The sequence below is a fragment of the Amblyomma americanum genome, chromosome 7, assembly GCF_052857255.1.
Source record: "Amblyomma americanum isolate KBUSLIRL-KWMA chromosome 7, ASM5285725v1, whole genome shotgun sequence".
Taxonomy (NCBI): domain Eukaryota; kingdom Metazoa; phylum Arthropoda; class Arachnida; order Ixodida; family Ixodidae; genus Amblyomma; species Amblyomma americanum.
Genome location: NC_135503.1, coordinates 143290011 through 143315174, shown reverse-complemented (window position 1 = coordinate 143315174; position 25164 = coordinate 143290011). Strand labels below are relative to the sequence as shown.

The window sequence follows — 25164 nt, the reverse complement described above, 5'->3', positions numbered from 1 at the left end:
ACTAACTGCGGAACTCTCAAGGCGGATTGGAACTCTTGCAGAACTCAGCCCGTTTACTCAGACAGCTCTCACACTGCGGATGGTGGCGTCGCCTAGGCTCCAAAGTTTCATTTACTGCTATAATAAGCATTGGTTATTACTTCGCAATGTTCTCAGCGCTGGAGAGTAGAACACAATGAAGAGAAGTACAGGCGAGCACTGTCCGTCTCTCTCAATATCTCTCACTGTGTTCTTTATCCCAGTCTCTGTTTCTCCTTGCCCGAAGTTTCATATCACTGAACATTAAATTGCACAGATGGCGCGACAGTTCGTTACTCCTCAAAGTTTGAACTCGTTCACCGCATACTTCGAATGTGGCCAACAAGGAGTTCAGCAACTGAACTGGCTGAACTTGAAAAGGTTCTGCGGTCGGTTGGCTTCGCTGGCGTTCCCGGCGCTTTTTGTCCGGAGAGCCAAAGGTCGATTTAGAGCCCTGCGATTAGGTTTTGCCGCGCTGCAATCATAAACTGTTACACAGAGCAGTGAAGACCCAAGGGATCTAAGCGAGTATGTCTACGTTATGGTTAACTTGGCGTTCGCAACTTGTGCGTCCCCGCTGCTTTCGAGCATGTCCGGAAGCATGCATTCTGTTTGTTTGCTGTGGCGGGCTGCACAGCTGCAGCAGAGAGACAAGATGGAACGAGAAATTAATAAAGGTTGTTTTTAAGGGGTGCCCAATTGCATGCGTCAGCATGACACCAGTGCTTGCAGGTCAAACAGAGTCTTAAACGTTGTCGTGTTGCCTTGTATCATGAGCATGCAGTAAACAGTTGCATACACTCAAGAAATGCGATAAGGTTTTTGCAAGCCATGTTCGCCTTCTTTTGTGCGCTTTTATCAGAAATGCTCTCCTTCTGAATAATTTGCTGCGCTAGGTGAGCGGCTGGCATCAACAGGCATGTGTGGGTCGCGACCGTCGCGTTTTGCCAGGTCTGATCTTGTCATCTCGTAAGGTATGAATGACCACCACAGTACAGTGCTCTAGAACTGTAATCGCAGTAATGCTCACGGTATTAGTAACTTTGTCTCGACTTCTGACACCTGTGTTACGGGTTGGTCGACGCGCCGTTCACTGCAGGCAGGCTGCCCATTTAAACTGCTTTATTTTTAGCCCAAAGAATTTGACCCTTTGATTCACATGCAATGGTGATTTCATTGGTTCCACGTAAAAATGGAATGTATGCCTACTTAGGGAAGGTAGTCAGTCACCTCATATCTGGACCACGAGAGTGAAATGATTATTGGAATGAAGTTGAGTGCATTTGGCACAGCAACCTTCAAAAATGCTGATAAGATTAATTTAAAATGCACAAATGCTTGTGTGCTAATGCTAATGCAAATACTAATGCACAAGAAGGGTGATGTCAAAGACTTAAAAAGTTAATGATGCGTCAATTTACTGTTGTTTGCTTAATTTTATTTACTTAGGTGATTGCTAATGGTATCATGCTGCGTTAACCTTCAATCAACCAGGGTTCAAGGAAATCTGCTAGTTTTGTGAAAGGGTACTTGACAATCGACTGTGTTCAACCCTCACATGAACAAATAGGCAGTTTTCGTATATTTAAAAAAATGCACGGTTCAGTTGAAACGTCAGCAATAATGCAGACATTGAATGACTACGGCATGAAGGAAGTACTATTTAAATATGCTTGAAAACATCTGCTGGGACTGTACAGCATGCATAGTATTCCACAGAGGAATTCATAGAATCCCAACCTGGAAGGCTGTCAAGGGAAGGAATGCACACTGCGCTGTTGTTAACGTGTTGGCATTAGAAGGGTCTGTGTGAGCAGATCAATAGACACTGGCGGGTGGCCCACCAGGCAGTGAATGAACTTAGTATCTACCTATACGAACTTAGTATACTACCTCGGATATGACAATCCTTGCTATGCCAACTCGGGTGCTACAAGCTTGCATATCTGGACCTCGGATGTAGCGCACTTAGTGTGTTGACCTCGGATATAAAGAACGTAAGCATACCACCTTGGATATAATGAACTTTAGTATGTAAACCTTGGATATTAAGAACGTTTGGCTTCTAACGCATTCAGATGATCTACCAAGATTTTTTTTTGATCACCTAAGAATTTTTTTTACATATGTTCACAAGTGGTACTCAGTTGTTCATAATAGTAACAGCTAGGTATATGAGTTAAGGAAGAACAACTTTGTAACATACGGTTATTCAACGACCCTGTCCTGTGGAGTAAATTGGGAGGAAATGCAGCACATGATTGAGAGCCTAACCACTCAAAGAACAACAGTAGCCTTAATGTTAACATGGTGAAAACTGAAGTAGTAGTCAACAGTATGTGAAGGGAACATCATTTTACAGTAGGCGACGAAGCGCTAGAACTTGTAAGGGAATAAGTCTACTCAGGGCAGGTTGGCGGCAGATCCGGTCCATGAGAGTGAAATAGCTAAGAGAATAAGGATGGGATGGAGTGCGTTTGGCAGGTACTTAGCCATGAACAGCAGCTTGCAAATATTTCTTCAGGGAAATGCACATGATTGTTGTATCTTAGCAGTACTAGCACTCGTGTTTGAAGCTTGGGTGCTAATAAAAAAGCTTGACATTTAATTAAGGACAGCTTAGTCAGCTTTGGTAAGGCATGTTATAGGGTAATAACGCTAAGAGACTGAAAGGGTAGTGTATTAGCAAACTTAAATAAATGGTATTCTAGTGGAGGTAAAGAGGAAATGAATGTGGCATATAGCGTGGAAAATAACTGTTGGTCCATTAGGGCTACAGAGCAGATTCCAAAGGAAGCAGAAAATAGCAAGGGAATGCACAATCGCATGGGGATATGAGGTAAGGAAATTGCAGAGATAGGTTGGCTGCAGTTCGTGCAAGAAAGGGCGAATTGGAGTGGGCATTATTTGGCTGATGGTAATAGGGATGGTGAAGCATCTCAGTGTGCACAGTGGTATTAGCTGCAAGCACTGTTGTGTGCACTTTTTTCCTGATCTTGCCTCAACTTCCATCACTGCAAAGCACCATGTACTGCCATGTTTTGATGCAGGGCCTCCAGACTGATCTGGAACTCGCTTAGAGTGCTACACTGCGACAATGCTCCTCCCTTTACTGTTTATGCATGTAGCTAGCCTGCACAGATGGGCACAGTTTTTCTTGGCCAATCGAGTTGAACTTCACCTGCAGTATTTTTTTGTACTACTGGCGATGCATTTAGTGTATTGTGTCACAGCAACTCACAATGCTACCAGCAGTAACACAGGTCAGCGCCTGCCACCTGCAGCTGTGCATAGGTTTTTGTTCTCAGTTATGAGCTCCTTGGAATGCATTCTTGTAATACAGTGCGAACTACGACAGACAGGAACAAGAAGGACATGGGACGAGCGCTTCAACGTAACGGTTTGATCCAAGACCCTTTTCCCAAGCATTTCACCCCAGGAAAGCCGAGCACCAGACCCTGGGGAAATGTTGTACCCATTAGAAAACCGGTGGGTACCCGGCGGCACTGGGGATCGAACCCAGCACCTCCTGAATGTGAGGCGGATGCTCTACTGCAAGGCTACCATCCTTGTTCTTGACCGTTGTAGTTCGCGCTGTTTTACAAGAATGCGTCTGTACCAACTCAACCAACTGAATGTCCTCAATGGAACGCCCATAGCGGTACTATTAGTCTGAAATTATTTGTTCATAGCATATTTGTACTTTTCAGATGCTTGTGTATGCTTTAGAGCACTGCACGGGCTCGGACTTACCCGAAAGCCTGGGCCGGGCCAGGTGCAACAACTTTTTGCTGGGCCTGGGCGGGGCCTGGGCTTTGGATTGTGTGATTGGGCCGGGCTCAGGCCTGTATACTGATAAGCCTGAGCCGTGCTTGGGCTTGTGCAGTGAACGGGTACTTTCACTGAACGTCCGCTTCTTATGTTTTCATAGCATTAACAAACGGCAAGTTCTGAAGCATTGAAAGTCTTACCGAAGTAGTACTTTTGCTTGCCAGCTTCTTGGCTTTGTGAAATTTATTTATTTCGTTTACCCTCAGGGCCAGAGGCATTATAGAGGGGAGTGGTTACATAAATAATAAAAAGAAACCAATCTACAGAGCAGCAAAAATTGGTAATACAGAAATGACGGCTCCTAGTCATGCAATATTATCTAATAGGTTCTTGATGTGCTGGTTAATAGAATATAATACAGTACATACAGTGCAGCTGTATAGTGAAAAAAAAAAATGCTAGTACAATGAATGAAAAGAATCAGATGCTGCTACTTGTACAATGATCTGTGATGCTGTCTTGAAGTGTTGGCTGTTAACAAAGGTAGCGGTTGATGTGGGAAAATGATTCCACTCAACAGCTATGCACGGGAGGAATGACTGAAACATGGCATTGGTTTTGCATAGTGGAATTTCGACTTTGTTACTGTGATCTAATTTTGATTAAATATATTGGGGAGGGTAGATCAGTTTGTCACGAAGGGAAGGATGATGAAATATCCTGTGAAAAAGTGGAAGTCTAAGGGCTTTACGGCGAGATACTAAAGATGGCAAGCTAAGATTTAATTTCATTGCAGAAATGCTGGCAGTTCGGTTTTAATTACAATGAATAAAATTGTTATGCAGGAAGTACAGCGTCTGCACATAAAATGAAGAAACATTTTGCAATTATCATTGAGATATAGATGAACATCAACTGTGAGGCTGTCGTCGCTGTTTTGATGCTAGATTTTCAGCTCTGAGTGCATTGCACTTACCTCCTCTCCAGCACGCGCCTTGGCTCGGTAATGTTCCACGCTCGATACTAATGAGTGTCATACTTCCTAATAATGGTAGTATTATTTCTTCTGTTTCGTGGTGGTACTCTCCTGGGTTTCCCGCAGCATAGAGGAGGCTGTGCCTCAGGCTAATCTGGCCCTTGGAGGGTGCATCTAATAAATGCTTAGTTCATCGCACTCATGTAGTGTGGTTTCTCTCCTTTTGCTTTATGTGTACGTTCTAAGCAATTTTCATAATGTATGCCACAATATTTCTGACACTTCTCTCTTTTGTCGGTCAAGTCCTGCCTGTTCCTTTCTGTTCAAATTTTTTTGTGCCCTTTAATTCTGCAAAAGATTTCTAAACTAATTGTCTATGATCCGATTTCAGTGTTACAGGCTGTTTGACTTATGCTTGCAAAATTAAATCCGAAACTAAGAGGCAGAAAATGGCTTCATTTGAATATCTTCAGTAAATTTGTATGTGTGGCATTCAATGCAGTGTACTTTCTCCCGGGGGAAAAAACAAAAAAGTGCCAGCTCAACCAGAAGCAGAAATTGGAGAATTTGACTTTTGTTCCAATAACGACGCACTCATTTTCACTGAAGTTCATAGTAACAACAACATTTGCGCTTCTGTAGCACGCTTGCAGCTTTTGTGTTGTTTAGGGCCTGAGTCAGGCCTGCCTTCTGGAAGGGCCGGGCCGGGTCTGGGCATGTATTAGAGAAACCGGGCCGGGTTAGGCGGGTAACGGTAAAGGATACTGAGCCCGGATCAATAATTATGGCCCGCGCAGTGCTATAGTATGCTTCAAGATATGTATACCTATGTGCACCTGAATTTTAACTGTTCATATGTGGCCTTCTCTGTGCTGTTGTGCTCGCGCTCCCTTCCTGCTGTTGAGTTCGGCGAATTTGGACATGGGGAGGATTCCCTGAAAACCACCGCAAAGGTGAATGAGCCCTCTGGAAGAAACGTGGCTGCAGGAATGTCAAAAGCAGTGACGATATTAGCGTCCCCACGTGTTCGAACATGCCATCGTGTCGACGAAGTACAAGATCAGTGTTGTCCTCTTCAGTCACGCTGGGGTTGAACAATTGCCCGAGAGCTGCGCCTTCGACAGAGGTTCCACGTTCCGGTCATCAGACGACGAAGTACAAGATCAATGCTGTCCTCTTCAGTCACGCTCAGGTTGAACAATTGCCCGAGAGCTGCGCCTTCGACAGAGGTTCCACGTTCCGGTCATCAGACGACGAAGTACAAGATCAATGCTGTCCTCTTCAGTCACGCTGGGGTTGAACAATTGCACGAGAGCTGCGCCTTCGACAGAGGTTCTGTGTTCCGGTCATCAGTACAAGATCTTTCAACCCCTGCTGGGAGACATCCCGCATTCCTGTGTCACGCAGGCGCCTTCCTGTGCCACATCGGTGCAGTCCAGACCCACGTGCGTGCCCACCTGGAGGCCGCATAGACGACAACGTGACCGGGTCCTGTTCCCTTTCCCTCGACCGAGCTGCGAGAGAACATCAGGACCGCCCTGCCGTGGGTGGTACCATCAGTGCCATCGTGTGATTGGACATCATTCTTCGAACTGTATTCCCCAGCTAGGGATCTGGGGAATACTAAGAGTATTTAAGGAGCTGCTGGTTTGTTACCGGAAGAGAGCCCCCCTTTTGAGAGGTACCAGAGACTCCCAACTGCTAAGAAGCTCTCTTTACGGAGAAGCACTCTCAATTGCCCTACTTGTACATTATGTAAATAGTCTGTATAAAGTTTTCCAAGTTTCCTTCCTCCGATCGTCCTCACCTCTTCTCCGGCCCAGTCACGCTACCTGAATCCCAACAGTGCCGGTGTTGTAGCCGCTAGTGCATCTTGCAGTGATATGCTCTCTGGTCTCCTCTCCAATTCTTTCAGCTAGTGACAACTACTCGTGACTGCTACCCTCAACTTTCCTGAGGGGCCAATGGTGATAGTCACCGTGACAACAGTGACTGGTTCTCAGAATCCTGGATTGCAGTTTGGACATGGCAGCTTGCAGGAGCAGTGAAGCACTGTCACAGCAGAACAGGTCTGTAACGCTTTTGTTAGCTTTTGTGATCTTTTATTCAATCTAGCATTACAACTGCATTGTACAACTAAGCCTATTCTAGCTTTTTTATGGGGTGCCTATGTACTGAAAAAATGCCCCTCAAGAGGGGATGTGGGGATTGGAAAAGAAATTATTTTGTGGTGCAGCATAGGGCAATTTGGCATGCTTTGCCATGTAATGCTTTGGCATGCTTTGCATGAGAGCAATATGGTATCACCGTAACCAATTTCTCCCGTGTTAACTGCCACTCTCTTGCGCTATGCACTGCGTGTCATCGTCTTTGTCAGCTTCCATCCATGTGCGCTACTAACAATCAAGTGCTGTTAAAACCAGAATTTCCTTACAAAGAGGAGGGGGAAGGGGTGTTTCATATGAAATAATTGCATGATAGTCTGCGCTTAGCCATGCTACCCTGCCTGCAAATTTTTAAAAGTGAAGCAGTAGGGCAGTGAAAAAGGCAGTTTTTCTGTATTAACAAGGGTTAGAAATGTATTTTAGACAAATCTAAGGGAAAATACTTGAGAGTGGGTGTCATTATCATTAGCGAATCATTTCAGTGCTCTTGCCTAGTGCAGTGTTTGATTCGAAAGGTTTTATGGTTTATGGGGGTTTAACGTCCCAAAGCAACTGAGGCTATGGGGGACGCCGTAGTGAAGGTCTCCGGAAATTTCGGCCACCTGAGGTTCTTTAACATGCACTGACACCGCATAGTGCACGGGCCTCTCGAATTTTGCCTCCATTGAATTTGGACCGCTGCGGCTGGGATCGAACCCGCGTCTTTTGGGTCAGCAGCCGAGTGCCATAACTACTGAGCCACCACAGCGGCACGCGAAAGGCATTGATTGACAGTGAAGGTTATTTTCAAATCATAGAAAAGTGCCAAATTGATTTGAATATTGGTCACACAAGACTTCTCAATTCAATTATGAACTGTAATTTAATCAGCATAAAAATTTCATACTGCCAGATCTTTACACAATGACAAAACAGTAGAAGTCGGTTGTTTTTCTATTTACTTGATATCCTGCTCACTGTCAAATATCTAATCTTTTTATGGGAATGTTATGGGTCACGTCACCTTGTATTTCTTCTTCGAATGCTTTTTACTGTGCATGTAGCGATTACATTGGGCATGTTTGTGCATTTTCTTGTGCCAGGTCAGTCTATTTTGTATCGGCATCACGTTTCATTGATTGTAGATTCCACATGTTTAGTTTCAGAACATTGTTTTTCATCCATAAAAATTATCACCTAGGATACAGCGCACTGCTCTTATATGTTTGTTTCTCCCCTGCTGTTTCAGTGTTTGATTGCTTGGTCTTGCAAATCTTGATATTTGTCATTGCCTGCCTTTTTCTCAACTTTTAGGCCCTAAATTCATCTCTTGTCGACTGTAGGATTTTTTGCAACATAATAACAATCATAATCATAATGTGTCATAATCTAGCAATTCTTGTCAGCATCTTCTAATCTTCATAATTGAGCATAATAGCACTTGGTGCAGGTGTAGCTGTTATTTTTCACTTGTGCAGAATGCCTGATGTTGTCTCCCATTGTCTTATTCAACTACTCAGTGTTCAGTGGGTGTCTCCACTGCACCTACTTACAAGTTGTTCCCTTTGTCCTGGACAGCTGCTCTCCTTGACCTGATTTGTACTTTGCATGCAGGGATTCTGTTGATCACAAGCAGTGTGCAAGAGTGGCAGCCCTCAAAGCATCAGCCGTCAGAGTTTTGCTCTTTGCAGCCATATTGCCATAACAAAATACTTTTGGCAGAGTAACTCTCAAATGAAAGTCAGTAAATGCACCTTTTAAGGACAAACCTTTTTGAGCAGTATGTGTAAGGTTTTGCACTAACACCTGTTGTTTTCTCAGTTTTCTTGGGGCATAGTTCTGACTAAATGCTCATACCTGTTGAGAACAGTCCCACAAGACTGCATTAAAAAATCTTATTGGTTCTTAAATTCCCTGATGCTCGGGAGTAGCATTTACAGGACTAACACCATGACCAAGGTCTCCATTTGGAGCATTTGGGCACTAATATTTTTTTTTGGAAATGCAGCAACAATGCAAAGACACTTGCCGTGTTTAAATAGGCAGCATTCATTCCCCTAAGTGAATTAAGCTATAAATATCATGACTAGATATTTGCTATGCATTATGCAAAACAGCCAGTTTGCCCGGGCCGTTCTGTTCATTGAAGGCCGCAATACAGTAGAATCTCAGTGACACGAATCTTAGGTGATCACACAAAAATTCGCATCATCCGAAATTTTGTATCATTTAAACGAACAAAATTCGTATGCAGAAGCATGAAAAATGCTTTTACGCAGCTCTGTATACGGCTGACGGGTTTTACTCACGGCCGTGCAGCCATAGCATCGTTCACTGCTTGCGTTGTGCACCTTATTATTAGCGATCACGATGTTGGCGAGGTGCGGATTGCACGCCACCTCTCACTGCTCGCGGTGCGTACCGCACGATTAGAAGGACCGAAAACTGAGCGAGTTGACGCATAATTGAAGAACTAAAAACAGCGCCGTGACGATGGAAATCACTTTTGTGAATGAGCTTTATAATACAGTACCCATTGCCAAGGTCTGAAATACATAACCCTCTTGCCAACACACCCTTTCATTGCAAGGTTATGGGCCAGGCCTCTATGGGCCAGGCCTGTTCTAGGTACACGAAAATATTTCTGAAGTGCACATCTGCTGGACACTTGAGATCATCTTTCCAGTTGCCGACTGCTGCTGGGCCCAGCACTGAGGAATGCCTTGTATTTAGGGCTTATCTAAATATCGGTACTGTCCAATTTCGGGCAGAAAATGCAAGTTGTTGAGCGGCTCCGTGATGCTTTCCATGGCAGGGAGACCGGAGCGGAAAGGGTGCTTTTACCAACTATGCCAGTTTTCACAAACAACAATTGCGTAAAAAAACAGGACGATAAAAAGAAGACAAATAGCATGCACAATGTGCACTGTTCTGTTTTCTTGTGACATTTCTTGTTTGTCAAAGCATGTACCAACCAGCCCAAGCAGCTACACTTCTCAAGCTGGCTTTCTTTCGATGCTCCCAACTGCCCTTGTGCTCCTTTGAAGTCACTAATGTCGAGGTTTGGAATTGGAGCAGCTGAAGGGGAAGGGTCGGCACAGCTATTGCCATCTGTTAGCTCTGTGGAAAGGTGAAAGCGCTTTTAATTCAGGTCAGCTCCTGCCATAGCAACAATTGCAGGAATCATGTGCTGTGGCGTGTTGGCTTGTTTTGAATCACAGAGGTCGTTGTCACTTTGAATTTGTTATTTGTGCGTGTAGCAGCCTAGATTTGTTTGTTTTGCACCTAGCCTCAGAGATTAAACTTTTTTATGAAAACATTTAGTGTAAAAGTTTGTTCTGCTACAAAATAGGCATCTGCTCGCCTCAGATGTGCTGCTGTTGTACCCAGGGCAAATATGTTACTTAATGCATGACCTTTGATTTCATTCTCTCCACCTGCAGAGCTCTTCAGTGGAGCACCGAGGTACGATCTGCCCTGCAGTGTCAACGAGTATCGTGAAAAGGAGGTCGTGCTCCGGTCACTTCGAACCGCACTTCATTTGTGCGTGAAGGAGAGAACAACGGTGGAGAAATGCTTCAGACGAGCAGGTCCTAAAAGTGACTTCAAGAAAGCTTATATACGTACAAAAGAATCTTCTGCTGGTGGCTTTTTTTCTTAGCCGGAGTTTCCATGGATTCCACTTCTGGTCACACCGAAGTCCAGCATCTACCCTCAGCTGTCGAACTCAAGGAAAGGCCCGTGTCAACGTCCACTCGGGGTCCATATCAGTGCGACGTGTGCCAGAAAATACTGAGGAGGCGGGCATCACTAGTGGAACATGTCAGGGTGCACACAGGCGAAAGACCGTTCGCATGCAACCTGTGCCCAGCGGCATTCTCCAGAAGCTCTACCATGCGCACCCACGTCCTGCAGCACAAGGGCTACAAGCCTCACAAGTGCCACCTCTGCCCCAAGGCATTCATTGCGCGGGCTGACTTCGAGTGTCACCTTCGCGCCCATGGTGCGGCCGAGCGCTTCGAGTGCCCCCACTGCCCTGCTTCATTTGCTGCAAAGCAGTCGCTGCGGGCTCACATCCGGAGCCATACGGGTGAGCGGCCGTACGGGTGTCCTCAGTGCAAAAGCAGATTTTGGCGGGCTGACTTTCTCCAGTCCCACCTAAGGACCCACACTGGCGAGAAGCCGTTCCAGTGTTCCGTGTGCGGGAAACGGTTCACCCAGAGAGGAAACGCGTGGACTCATCTGCTGCGTGCACATAACAGTGGCGAGGGGTCTTGCGAGTGCCCTGTCTGCCACATGCGTCTGGCAAGCGGCGAATGTTTGGAGTCGCACATGCAGGGGCACTCATGTGAGGAGGCTATTTTGCCGTGACAGATAATGCAGGGGAAAATAGTTTTGAGGAAATGAGAGGCGTTGTAATTGTCTCACTTCACGGTGGGCACCTCATCCTTGCCGTGTGGGTAGGAAGGTGGAAGTGAAGGAAGGAAGCAAGAAAAGTGCCATAGTAAAGGGCTCCGGAATAATTTTGACCACCTGAGGATCTTTAATGTGCACTGATATTGCACAGCACATGGGCGCCATTGGGTTATGATTGGTTATAAGGAAATGAAAGACGCAGTAACTGTCTCACTTCTTCGTGAACACCATAACCGCATTGCAAGAGAAGAGAGAAAAAGGGGAGTGAAAGGAGAAAGAGAGAGGTGGTGTAGTAGAGGGCTTCAGAATAATTTCGACCACAAAACAATCACAAAATCGTAACAAAGCTCCACTCCTATTGGTTGGCAGGACTGGCGGACATATCAACCAATAGGAGTGGGGCTAATGGATTCGTTTGTGATTGGTTTCTTATTTGATCGTTCCGTAATTCTGGGCATATTTAGAGTGCATTGACATCGTACAGCACAAGAATGCCTTGTGCGTTTCGCTGCCATCGAAATGCAGTCGCTGGGGACAGGTTCTTTCGATGGAGGCACAAGGGGAAACTGTGTTTTTTGGCCCCATTGAAACAAGGCCCGCTGTAACGGAAGCGATCGGGAGTAGGGTATGTAAGAAGGAAGCGAGAAAGCGGCTCTGTAGTGGAAGGCTGTGGATAAAGTTCGACCTTGGTGTTCTTAGCATTGACTGATCGCACAGCACACAGACGTCTTTTTGCATTTCGCATCCATCGAAACGCGGCTGGCACGGCCAGGACTGACCTTGAATTGCGTTTGTTTGGAGTGCAGGGCGCAAATTGAAAACGTTCTGCAAGACGAGAGACGTGCTCCTTATTCTTAGACTTGTGCTACATCATGGTCTGCACCTTTCACTCCTTCAGAGCACAATCCTGGTGTCCACATAGTATGAGGCTGCTATAGCGCATTTTATGGTATGACCGGTAGTGTCGCAACACCGCTTTGAGGCCAATTCAGAATTGCTTCTTTTGGTCGCTAGGCTATGGGCTAGGCATTGCCGTCGCCTTAAGTGCTTCACTGCTAGGGAGTGTGAACGTTTTGCTGCCGGTCACAGTTTCCATGTGCGGTTCAAGGTCGCATGGGGGAACGACGTTGCGCGAAAGTTCATGTGAAGGTCGTGGCCAGGGCTCGCAAGGGGTAAGAGGCGTGAACGGAGTAACAGCCGAGACGAAACCTAAGGCGCGTGTGAACCCAGAGGTGCAAGCGGACGAGCTCCAGGCTGCCCGTGCAAGACAGCAGTATCCTCAGGTATGGGCTCACTGAACAGAACACGCCCATTAATGGCACCAAGGCCCTCATGGCACGGCCACTCAATAGCAACGCACTTGGTGCGGCCCGTCATGTCAGCCGAGAGAAGCGTGACACGCCTAGTTCCCATCGCCGCCGCAGCAGTGTCACTGCTCCGGGACAGTTGCGGGCGAAGAGCTGCGCTGTCCGCCTGCAGCGGCCGCGCGGTCAGCGCTTGATTTGTTGCAATAAAGAGCTGTGTAGCGTTGTTTTACAAAATATGAATGGTAATGCCAACTGGCAATTTGCTACTGATAGCAGTACGTCAGCATCGCTGCACTTGTTAGCGACAGTTTGCATAGGAAGGCACTTATGTTGGGTGCGCTTCTTCGAGCGTTCGCCTATTCAGTAACTCGCTTTCGACACACACGAAGCTGGTTATCCGCTATATTAACTTGTTGCATATATTATCATGTTTACATGATTGTAAGTCGACCTTTTTATTAAATCTGATAATCCGAAGTGGGGGGGTCGACTTACAATTGAAACGGAAACATCGCACGATAAGCAAAGGCAAGACAAACGAGATACCAGGCATGCTACAGCATGGTTGCATTTTTGCTGCGTGGCTCCGTCGCATCGCTCTTGGTGCTAGCCTTCAGCAGCTGCTATGTCAATGCGCAGAACTGGCATCCCCTACCCGCGCGTGCGGGCGGCGGCCGATGGCGGCTATCGATAAGCATCAAACTGGCAACCCACACATGGCTGCTGACTGCGGTTGCGGCCCGATAACGCAATCGCATTCTACGGGGAGCTCAAGCGTCCAACAAGTTTTCTTTTTATTTTAAAATGCGCGCTCAGTGCTCAAGGGAGTGTTGATAGTTGATGGAAGGGCCGCTGTTCCAATCGAGGCGGCAGCCCCACTCAGAACGGCAGCTGTGTCGGTAGCTGACAGAAGAGCCGACACCATTCACGCATAAATGTGTTGTTTCTCTTTGGATCAGACACATTTGACTATTGCCGGCCGCGTTTCACAAGTTTTTAATGTAGTGCTTCGTCAGTCATCATCCGTGCTCTAGGTCCTGCAAGCGTCCGGCGCTCGTTCACGGCTATGTTGAAGATGGCTACCGTTTTTTACGCCAAAGAAACGAACAGCCGCGCGCCGGGCCGCAAGTGTAACGTTCACAACGGGTGATACAGGTGTGGCAGCTGCAGCGAGAAAAATTTTCAGCTGTTCCACGCGATGTCGTGATGTGGCTGTTTGCGAAGTGCGAGATTTCGCTTGACGACAACGTTAGAACGACGTGCTGTGGGACCGCAGCAGCGATCACGACGGCAGCACTAGTGAGGACGAATAGTCCAGTGACTAATACATTTTCGTTCTGGAATGTGCCCACGGGCACACCCGCACGTGGCAGGCGATAAATGGCATCACTGGATAGTGCTATCGCGTTCAACTAATCAAGGTCAAGCTTAAACCTGAGTTTTTTTTTTATTTTTCTGAAATGTGATTTGGGCGGGTCGACTTACAGGCGTGTAAATACGGTAGCTGGTTAGCATAAAAAAAAATGCTTGTTTTAAGAGGTTCGATCTCTGATCAGTCTGGTTTACAATTAGAGCCGATGACATGCTGTTTTACATTTCTGGACACGCAGAATTGTACAGCGTTATAGTTCAGCCGGTTGACGGGTGTACGCGGTGTAAGGATTCTGGCGACAGCCGGTCTGGGTTAGCTGCGTAGTCGGCCCGGGACACCTGCAGCCGGGGTCCCTGCACGGCGATAGGCATCTTGGTTCCCACGGCCTGTCCCCGCTTGGATTATTGGATTCGAGACGGAGGAGTCTGCCGCCGTTTGTAAACAAGATTGTTCCCGGAAGATCAATCCGTGCGGTACGGAGGCAGTTAGCGACCGCCAACCCGAGCAGGGGTGGCTCACCCATTCTACTGTGCCAGCTCACCGGCGCCTCGCCCATTCGGACTTCCCGGAAGACGTGACCGGCTTGACAGCGTGAGAACTCTCGTTCGGACGCGAAGACAACGCTCTCTCTGAGGGGGCGATGGTCCAGCGGCACCCTCTCTCTGGCGAGACATGTGAGGGGGCGTCTCCCTATGTGAAGTGTGTGTGTGTGTGTGTGTGTACGACAGCGCAAGTTAGGCCACGCCCAACCTGGGGAATCCTAGTGACCGGACCCTTTTAAAACCGGACGACAAGTGCCGTGAGGAGGGAATCCTCGATCATCCTCAGATCCTCCGACCTTCCCCCATCGCCCTCCAATGGGTTCCTAAATCTTGTAAATAATGTAAATAAACCCCCTGTACAGTTTCCTTCATAACCAAGTCCGACAGCGTCATTCGTAGAAGGGACCTGCGGCGCTGAATCAGCTCACTCAAGGACCTCTCATCTCTAACAACTGGTTGGCAGCAGCTTGGATGGACCGTGTGACATCGTGCTTTCTCAACCGGTAAGCGTTTCGGCATTTTGCTATAGGATTCGCCAGGCTTCAGATTTTGAGAGAATAATCTAGAATCACTGGGAAGTGTATGTCAATTGAGAAAGAGTAATCTCACGACATTTTGGAGATAGCATTGCCTAAGCGGAGAAAGTGTTGTCATGGATCTTATGAAATTGTTAAAGCCGCACTTGCTGTTATGCGAGGAACTGTCAATAGAAGCACAGGGCAAAATTACAAAACCTGAAATATGCAAGACAATTGAAAAACACGTAGAGGAAGATCAGCTGGTAGAATTTGGTACGGGAGGGAAAAGCACGTAAAGAGTAAGCCGATTAGGAGGAAAAAAAAAATGAAGCGGAATGGGAAAAAGACAAGGAGCGGCAAAAGTGGGAACCTGAAAAGGAAGAAAAATCTAAAGCGATTGCAGCTTGAAAATGAAAATCGGAAAAAAGGCGACAGTACGAGAGCCGAGTCCCAACAAACAAAACCTCAAAATCTCCCAGAAATATCCCATCAGGACGTTTGAAATGTCCCCATAATAATAATAATAATTGGTTTTTGGTGGAAAGGAAATTGCGCAGTATCTGTCTCATATATCGTTGGACACCTGAACCGCGCCTGAAATGTCCCCAGGAGGTTCTCATTTTTCCCGAAGACGTCCAAAAAACGTCCCCACAACTAGCCGTGTCCAAAAAGTTGTGCGTCCGAGGGACAGCCCCAAAAGGCTAATGCTAAAATTTTCGGCTCTGGCTCAATAAAATTATTTCTTCTTCATGCAGACTTCAGGCATCTAAGCGCATATATGTGCCAAATTTCATTCACATGCTTACGTTACAGGTGATGTAATACATCTGTCAACTCGCGTGAATGCTTGCTGGCTAGGCCATTCAGGCTTACCTGTTTACATGAAATGTGCTTTAAGAAGGTGAAAATTTGGGCTGGTTGGTGCATGATCTTGTGACGGGAGCAGCGCAGCACGAGACAAAGAGGCGGGACACGACTCTGATTAACAACCAGATTTTTAATGCGCGTTCGTCGAATATATACATCTCGCTCGTATAAGAAGGAAAGGAAAGAAGCATGAAAAACGCATAAGATGTACATGTGGTGAAATATTAAGACATCGCACGCAGATAATCAGTTTCTCTGTCACGAAGCGCTATTGAATGTATGCAGACGCATATGTCGCTCTTTGGTCGGATGTTGAAGGCTTCTTCAGTCTCCCTGATTCGTTGATCAAAATACGACGGGATGACCGTTGTGTTGATAAGCTGCGAAGCGCATTCATGCTCTCTGCAATGTTTTGCTAATTCACTGCTGATGGCGCCCTTTAGGGATCATTTGTGCTCTTGAAGCCGTTTATTCAAACAGCGCCCTGTTTGACCAATGTATGTGCGTCCGCATGACAGGTATTTCATAAACCCCGCTTTTCACACATTTCACATGTTTTTAGGTGTTTTTCTTGAATTGATTTTTTGCTTTGCTCGCTGTTGACTTTGGCGCACAGGCTCCTTAAATTGTTGGGTGCTGACAGGAGCACTTTTACACCAGCTCTTGCTCTTACCCTTTTGAGACTGTGGGAAATGACATTAATGCAAGGAATGACCGCGGACGGCTTCCTTTATTCTGATGTGGTTGTGACATATTTTCTGCCTCTAGGTGCTTGCAGAATCTCTTCTGCGACACTGGATAGCAGTCTCGTCGGGCAACCTGCTGCCTTCAGCCGACGGTTCTGTGTTGTGTTGGGTTTAATGGCACATAAGCAGCTAAGGCTATCATGCGCCAGGCTCAAGGTGTATGAACACTTTTCTGTAGGTGGGAGGAAACATGGTTGTGTAGAGGACTTACATTGCTATTTCGTTCTGGTAGTAATAAGAGAAAGAAGAAATTTTATAAATGGCTAAAAATAAACGCTTTCAAGAAGGTCAGATAACCTCAGTAGCCATCCTTGGCTGGGCAAGGATCCTGAGGCTCCCAACCATTCAAATAACCACCTCAGCCCTCTTCTCATGGAATGAGAAAATGGCTGAAATGCATCCCATTTTAAAGCAAAGCTGTGGATCAAAGTTTACAGTTTCTGAAGAACATCTGCTTCTTTTAAAAAGCTAGAAACGGACGATATGTTAACAATGGCATTTTCGCCTAAAAGCAGCGCTGGGTGTAAAGGAATGTATTCATTATAAAACTTCGTAAAGTGCTTATTTCTTAGTTTTTCGAGTTTTGCACACGAGAATAAAATATGGTTTATTGTTAGTTCGTCTCCACATCTTTCACAACGAGGTTTGTCTTGTTTCGTTAGTAAGAAATTATGTGTAATGTGTGTATGTCCAATGCGGAGACGACATAAAATTACTTCAATAAATCGTTCCTGGTGCCTACAGGTCTTCCATTCACCCAGGACAGGTTTTACAAAGTGCAGCTTGTTGTTAACCTCGTTGTCCCAAGAGGCCTGCCATTTTTCTCTCAATTTATTCTGGACTGACTTGATGCAGTCCTTATGCGGTATGTTTACTGGTTTTATTTTTGCGTTAAGGGCAAGTGCGGCGCTTGCATCAGCCCTCTCATTTCCGCTGATGCCCACGTGACTGGGAACCCAGCAAAACTATGTCCTTGTGAATCAGCTCGTATTACATTATGTATTATGTTTCCTATTAAGGGTTAAGTTGCATTTCTGGGGTTTATTGCTGTAATTACGCTGAGGGAGTCACTGTAGATAACACTGTTCTGTATGTTTTTCTTCAATATTTGTTCTACAGCTAGAGCAATGGCGTAGCATTCTGCTGTAAATATTGAAGCGCACTGAGGCAGCCTGACTACTTTTTCCCATTTCCCTTGCACTATCGCGCTCCCTACATATAGTGCTGTCTTAGATCCATCTGTGTAGAAATCTGTGCAATTCTTGTATTTTTCGCTTACTCCAAGAAACTCTTGCTGTATATATTCCAGTGGGGTATGTCTTTTTTGAATGTGTGTCAGTGCGGAATCGCATACACCAGGAAACAAGTACGAAGGTGGCAACCTATCGGGTCTCTGGGCAACATCAGGAAGTGCATCTAGTATGTTTATTTCTTGGCATATTTCTTCAAAGCGGAGGAGCAATGGTTTTACAGCTTGAGGTTTGTTGGTGAACAGTGTTCTGGATGGGCATTTTGTAACTATGGTGTAACAAAGATGTTTCGGTAGCGACCTTATTTTCAGTACGTATGCACAGGTAAGCATTGTTCTCCTGTTGGTGAGGGTCGGTTCATTTGCTTCTACGTGAAGGCTATTTATGGGTGATGTTCTGTAAGCACCAGTTGAAAGGCGCAACCCGAGGTTTTGTACTGGATCTAGCTTTTTAAGGTATGATGGCCTCGCAGACCCATACACTATGGATCCATAGTCTAACGAAGAGCATACTAGAGAGCGATAGATGTGCAATAGGCACCTCCTATCGGATCCCCAACGCTTCCGTGAGAGTACTTTAAGTATATTCAGGGATTGGGTGGCTTTCTTTTTTAGGGTGTTTATATGTGGTAGAAACGTTAGCTTTTTGTCAAAAGTTAAGCCTAAAAATTTGTGTTCTTGTTTTACTGGAAGTGTGATGTCGTTCAAGTGGAGGGTGGGATTAATCTGCAGTCCTCTCTGCAGCGAGAAAAGAACCGCAACAGTTTTCTGTGGAGAAAACCTAAATCCATTTCTGTCTGCCCAAAGCGCTAATTTGTTTATTGTGAGTTGTAGTTGTCTCTCACAAGTTGCCAGGCTAGAAGATGTGCATGCAATTTGAAGGTCATCAACGTAGACCGAGTACATAATAGACTGTGGAATTATACTGGTTAAAGAATTCATTTTTACTATGAACAATGTAGTACTTAAAATGCATCCCTGAGGAACGCCGTTTTCCTGAGTAAAATTATTTGAGAGGGTTGCGCCGAGACGAACTTGGAAAGAACGGTTGGACAAAAAGTCGCTCAAATATTTCGGCATCCTCCCGCGGATACCAAGCTCTGCCAGGTCGCGAAGAATCCCGAACCTCCAGGTCGTGTCATATGCCTTCTCCATATCGAAAAAAACTGAAAGGCAGTGTTGTCTGTGTATAAAGGCCTCTCGGATTGTGTTTTCCAGGTGGACCAAATGGTCGACTCTGGAACATGTTTTTTTAAAGCCACATTGGTGGACATCAAGAAGCTCTCGGGATTCCAGAATAAACATTAATCTAATATTTATAACACTCTCAAAAGATTTGGCAAGACAGCTTGTAAGGGTTATAGGCCTGTAACTGTTAGGGGAGGTTGGTGGCTTTCCTGGTTTTAGAAATGGAACAATAATGGCTTTTTTCCAAGCAGCTGGCATTTTCCCTACTACCCATATTTTGTTAAAAAATTTTAACAGAACTTCTACAGATTGCTCAGATAGATGGGACAGCATTTCATAATGAATTTCGTCGGGGCCTGGTGCAGTTTGTTTACCTATAGACAGTACTCTCTGTATTTCTTGAAGTGTAATCAAATTATTGTAAGGCTCGTTTGTGCTGCCTGCCGTAGGGAGTCTTTGTTTTTCGGTTATGTTTCTGTATTTTAAGAATGACTGTGTATAGTGGGAAGAACTAGAAACTATAAAAAAATGTTGCCCCAAAATGTCTGCCTGTTCTTTAATACTTGTCTGAATTCCAGGATCCGTCAGCAGAGGAAGGGTGAATGGGGAATAGCTGCCATTTACTTTTCTGACCTGCCAAGACATTTTTTCCGCGTTCTGCCGTATATATCGGGCTTTAGCTTTTGCCTTTTTGAAAGCTATTAGATTTTCGTGAGTAGGATACCTACGAAATACACCCCAGGCCTTATTTTGTTGTTTTTTGGCTTCCCAACATTCTCGCGTCCACCATACCTTGTGGTTCTGGCGCACCACGCCTGTGGACCGGGGAATAGCTAGCCGTGCAGCATCGATGATGCATTTTGTGAGAATTTCATTGATTTCATCTATGCTAAGTGTTTCTGAGTAAATGTCCTCTAATCTGGCCTTTTCTCTAAACAACGCCCAATCAGCTAGATGTAGCTTCCATCGCCGTGGTTTGGTTGGGGTGACTGCAGGTGAGGATGATAGGCTTATAAAAACTGGTAGGTGATCACTCCCAAACGGGTTGTCTAAAACGTCCCACTTAAAATCACTAAAAACAGAAGGTGAACAAAAAGACAGGTCTAAACTGCTCATTTTCCCAGACGTTGGGGAACAGTATGTGGCCTTTTTCGTATTTAAAAGACATACATTATTCGTCAGGATAAAATCTTCGATTATTTGACCTCTAGCATCACAGCGTTCGCTTCCCCACAGGGAGGAGTGAGCATTAAAATCCTCAAGTAACAGATATGGCTCCGGAAGTTCTCTGATCAGTTGCTGTAGATCATGGAGTGTTAACATAAAATGTGGAGGAATGTATACGGAACAGATTGTTAATGTTTTGTAGCTTACGATACTGACTGCAACCGCCTCAAGTTTTGTTTTGAGTTTAATTTCTTGAGCAGGGACACCGCTTTGAACGACTATCGCGACGCCTCCCGATAGCCGATTTGCCTGCTCTCGATCGCGTCTAAAAGTTTTATAATGTTTCAGGATATGTACATGTTGTGGACCAAGATTGGTCTCCTGAAGACATAAAGCTGTGGGTAACATTGACCCTAAAATATGTGTTATGTCGCTGTAATTCCGCATAAGTCCTCTACAATTCCAATGGATTAAAAAAGCCATGTTTATGTTTTTGAGAGAAAATGAAAGGAGATTTACTTATGTGGTGGGCCCGTTATGAGGGGCCTGTCTTTTTTCCGCTCAAGAGAGCTGTTCCGCCTCTGTAGTGGAGGCGGAGTGGGTGCTGTATCCATCACCTCAACCGAGGTGCTGGAGAACCGCGGAGGGCCCGCGGTTGTGTTAGTTTCAGGCCTCTCCCGACGGGGGGAGGTCCTGCGGGATGCCGACCCATGGACCGGCGCTCCCTGCTTTGAGGGTGGCAGAGCAGCCTTCGCTGTCCCTGCCTGGGGCGTGGATGGCCCTGCCACTGGCTCTGTGAAAGCAGCAACGGCAGGTGCCGTAGAGCTGTGTGGTGCTACGCCCCCGCGCACCACATCAGCGAAGTTGGGTTTTGCTGTGAAAGAGAATGTGTTCGTAAGCGCAAAACGCCTCCTTGCTTCTTTGAATGAAATGTTTTCTTTTGTCTTTATGGTAATTATTTTCTTTTCTTTTTTCCAGGACGGACATGCCCTGGAGTACGCTGCATGGTCTCCTTCGCAGTTTGCGCAGCGCAGTGCTGCGTCACATTCCTCAGAATGCTAGTCTTTCGAAGCGCATTTCGCGCAGGTTTTGCGGCCGCGGCAACTTTGTGAGCCGTGGCCAAACTTTTGACAGTTGAAACATCGGCGGGGATTGGGTATATAATGTCTGACGTTGACTTTCAAGTATCCAACTTCGATCGCTTCGGGCAAGGTACTGGTATTAAATGTGAGGACCATGTGTTTGGTATCTATTTCTTTGTTATCCCTGCGGATCTTGATTCGGTGAACATCGATTACATTCTGGTCGGTAAGCCCTTCAAGCATTTCAGCTTCTGTGATATGGATAAAGTCTGATTCCGAGATTACACCTCGGACTGTGTTTAGAGATCGGTGGGGGGTTACAGAGATGTCCCCTATAGACGCAATGTTGGAGAGTTTTGAACACTGGATGCTGTCGCGCAGCTCAAGAAGTAAGTCGCCGCTGGACATTTTTGAGACCTTGTAGCCAGGGCCCAAGGTATCGGTTAAGCATTTTGACACAAGGAATGGGGATATTATTCTTGCCTGTATTCTGTCACTTTCACTGTGGATTACGTGGAACTTTGAAAATGTTTGTCTCTTTTTTGAGAAAAAATCAGCTGCTTCGTTCCGCCCTCTTTTTAGAGAGCGATCAGGTTTGGATAAGGGTGGAGCCATGAAAAAATTGTTTTTCGGTCATGGTGCCAGCCACCCACCACGGAGTCCAACAAGGGGACGGGACAGGAACTTGAAAGCAAGTCCTGCCCACGCCAGCTGTACACCTTAACTATAACCAAATATGACTCAACTCAGGGTAGTTGGTCACACAAGGTTAACCCTCGCCGCCAGGAAAACAGGAAAAACCAAGAAGTGAGTAGGATATAGAAGAGTTGTGAGACAGAGATAGGAAAGTGAAAGATGGAGAGGAGGATAGGAAAAGGCGACTGCCGATTCCCCCCGGTCGGGTCAGGCCGGAGGTGCCGTCTGCAGGAAGCTGGGGCCAAAGTGGTGTGTTGCCTCTGCCAAGGGGCCTTAAGGGTCCAAACGCTCGGCATCGGCTCAACCACCAGGATCCCCTTTTCCCCGGACACGGCGATGCCACGCACAGCGAGGCGCGGGTGCTCGGGTCCGTGGTGATGCACAGTTCACCATCATCCCCTTGCAGGGATGTCCCTGCGGATGCTCGGGAACCCGCGGTGACGCCACTCACCATCGCGACGCCTGCAAGCTGCAGGCGCCCCCCTGCGGGGAGCCGACGGTTCTGGGTGTCAAAATTGCCTCGACCCTCAAGATGACAGGATCTCGTCAATGCGGCTCGCATTGCTGTTTTTTTCTACCCCCGCTTGATGATCTTGGAGTGCGCAGATGTGTAGGGGAGCAGTCCCTTCTAGCTTCGTGGTCCGTACAGCCAGCATATGTGAGCGCCTAGAAAGGCTAGCGTCAAGTCAAGCAATCGCATAACGTTGTTTTCTGGGAGTTCACTTGTTATTTCTAGTCCTAGTTCTAGTCCTTAGCAAAAGTAGCAATGAGAGCCGCATTGACGAGATCCTGTCATCATGAAGTTCGAGGAAGTTTTGACGCCCAGAACAGTCGGCTGAAAGCAGCAGTTTACCCGACGAGGCTGCTATCCAGTGTCGCAGAAGGGATTCTGCAAGCACTTAGAGGCAGGAAATATGTCACAACCACATCAGAAGAAAGGAAGCCGTACGCGGTCATTCCTTACATTAATGGCATTTCCCACAGTCTCAAAAAGGTAGGCGCAAGAGCTGGTGTAAAAGTGCTCATGTCAGCACCCAACAAATTAAGAAGCCTGTGCACCAACGTCAACAGCGAGCAAAGAAAATTCAATGCAAGAAAAAGCACTGGAAAAAAATATGTGAAATGTGTGAAAAGCGGGGTTTAGGAAATACCTCTGTCATGCGGATGCATCTACATTGGTCAAAGAGGGCACTGTTTGAATGAATGGCTTCGAGAGCACAAAATATCCCTAAAGGGCGCCATGAGCACTGAATTAGCAAAACATTGCAGAGAGCATGAATGCGCTCCGCAGCTTATCAACACAATGGTCATCCCGTCGTATTTTAATCAATGGACTAGGGAGATTGAATAAGCCTTCAACATCGGGCATAAGAGCGACGTATATGCGTCAGCATACTTTCGATAGCGTTTCGTGACAGCGAAATTGATTATCTGCGTGCGTTGTCCTATTCTTTTACCATATGTACATCTTATGCGTTTGTCATGCTTCTGTCGTTTCCTTATTGCACGAGCGAGATGTATATATTCGACCGAACGTGGATTAAAAATCTGGTTGTTTGTCAGCGTTGATTCCCGCATCTCTCTTCTTTGTTTCGTGCTGCGCTGCTCCCGCCACAAGAACATGAAATGAATGTGCTAGAATTTTACACAGAAAGGAAATATTAATTCAAAAAGTCGCCCGATCCCGCCCATATAACAGGAAATAGCAGCGCAATACAGATGTGATTTTAGTTTATTAGATGTGCTCTCTGCATTTAAATGAATACAAACAGGAGACGCATATGTATGCACCATTTAACACACAATGTACGGAGCACTACGACGCCAGCAAATAATAATGGCCAAAATTTTCTCTAGCTCTGAGAAATCTGAAAAAAAATGGAGCAATAAAAACATAATACAGGCTGAAAGTTGATGCACCTTAAGCAAACATTCTAAAGGGTACAAAAGCATATATGCACACTCAAAAGCAAACGCATGTGAAGAGCAACTTGAGTGCCAATAGAAAAGACGATATGGGCGTACGATACAGATATGCGGTTTCAGGTTACGGATATTCTGCAGGGTGAAACCTCCCTCTCGCTTTGCCTCTCGCACGAGCCTCGGAGTAATCTTGAGCGTGTTATCAAAACAGAAAAAAAATTAATTCTACGAGGCGAAAATAAAAAGAGCATAAACCACATACCTTGACGACGTTGCCAACAGAAACCCGTGGATAAAATAAAATGCTGCAACTATATACGTGAGTTCAACGCAGCTTTCTGTCCTGCTCCTTACGGCACAGCGAACGCTCAAACATACGCGTTACATCCTCGTTACACCCCCGTTTTATTTTCTTGTGACTAAGTGTGGAGATAAGGCTGCTTGGAGCCGGACGGAAAGGGGGGTCGTCTTGAGGTAGGAGCCCGGGCTCGCCGCACCTATGGTACAGCAGACCACGCGTGCGGCACAATATGGCGTAGGAGGAGAGATCAAGGTGATAAAGGCACAAGTAATCCGGTGGGGGTGGGTTAAGAGTCAGCGACGCGAACACAACACAAACTATACCGCTGCGACAGGACGGCAATGTAGCTAGAGCAGGTTAATCCATCGGCACTCGCAGCATGAGTCTGGTGGGCTTCCGAAGATCTCCCGCCTATGACCGCAGTGGACGGCCACGCTGCCACCAACAACCCGCCACAGTCGTCGGAGGCGCTGAGGGATGCAGAGTGCGCGCTAGGAGTCGCCCATTGCTTTGAAATCCGCTGCCGCGAACGACGCCTGTAAGAGCGTCATTGTGGTGTAGGGCCGTGAAGCTGTGAAAAAGACGCGATGCGCCGCGCGCCGCTGCATCAGTTCCAAAAGGAATTATGTGGGCACGCCGAGGTGCGTGAGAAAGCTGCCATGAATCCGCAGCTACGAAGTTCACGACAGCCCAGTGATGAGAGCAAGAGCTGCCGCGCGCTGGGGCTTGCGCGCGAGCGGCTAGGGGCTGCGCGAGTACGTGTGCGCAAGATGGCTTCCGTCCAGCGAGGAAGCCGGGCGAGCGACGGGAGGCCCATTACTGTGCCTCTGCTAGACAGCGGCGCAACGAGGACTGCTGGTAGTTGGAGATGCCTGCAGGGA

General features: G+C 46.5%; 1 protein-coding gene across 3 annotated transcripts; it reads left to right on the top strand.

Moving 5' to 3' along the window:
• The first annotated feature begins 392 nt into the window (after window positions 1–392).
• On the top strand, window positions 393–23591 carry LOC144096650 (uncharacterized). 3 transcript variants are annotated; one of them, XR_013306795.1, is made up of 4 exons: window positions 393–546; window positions 6681–6834; window positions 10353–15049; window positions 21260–23591. XR_013306795.1 is itself a non-coding variant. In XM_077629481.1 (4 exons), exons 3-4 carry the CDS (start codon window positions 10582–10584, stop codon window positions 14326–14328), a joined length of 504 nt encoding a protein of 167 aa, XP_077485607.1. In that variant the 5' UTR covers window positions 394–546; window positions 6681–6834; window positions 10353–10581; the 3' UTR covers window positions 14329–14920. The 3 variants fall into 3 exon arrangements, 1 of the variants encoding a protein (XP_077485607.1); XR_013306796.1 differs by lacking the exon at window positions 21260–23591 and adding an exon at window positions 16700–17637; XM_077629481.1 differs by lacking the exon at window positions 21260–23591 and having other exon boundaries at window positions 394–546; window positions 10353–10999; window positions 14243–14920.
• Window positions 23592–25164: the final 1573 nt, after the last annotated feature.

Bases quoted from the DNA above. Each gene is read 5' to 3' on its own strand.
- LOC144096650 (XM_077629481.1), top strand. From the start codon at position 10,582: ATGGATTCCACTTCTGGTCACACCGAAGTCCAGCATCTACCCTCAGCT. The intron at 11,000-14,242 runs GTGAGCGGCCGT...CTGGACACGCAG, and splicing joins TCACATCCGGAGCCATACGG to AATTGTACAGCGTTATAGTT.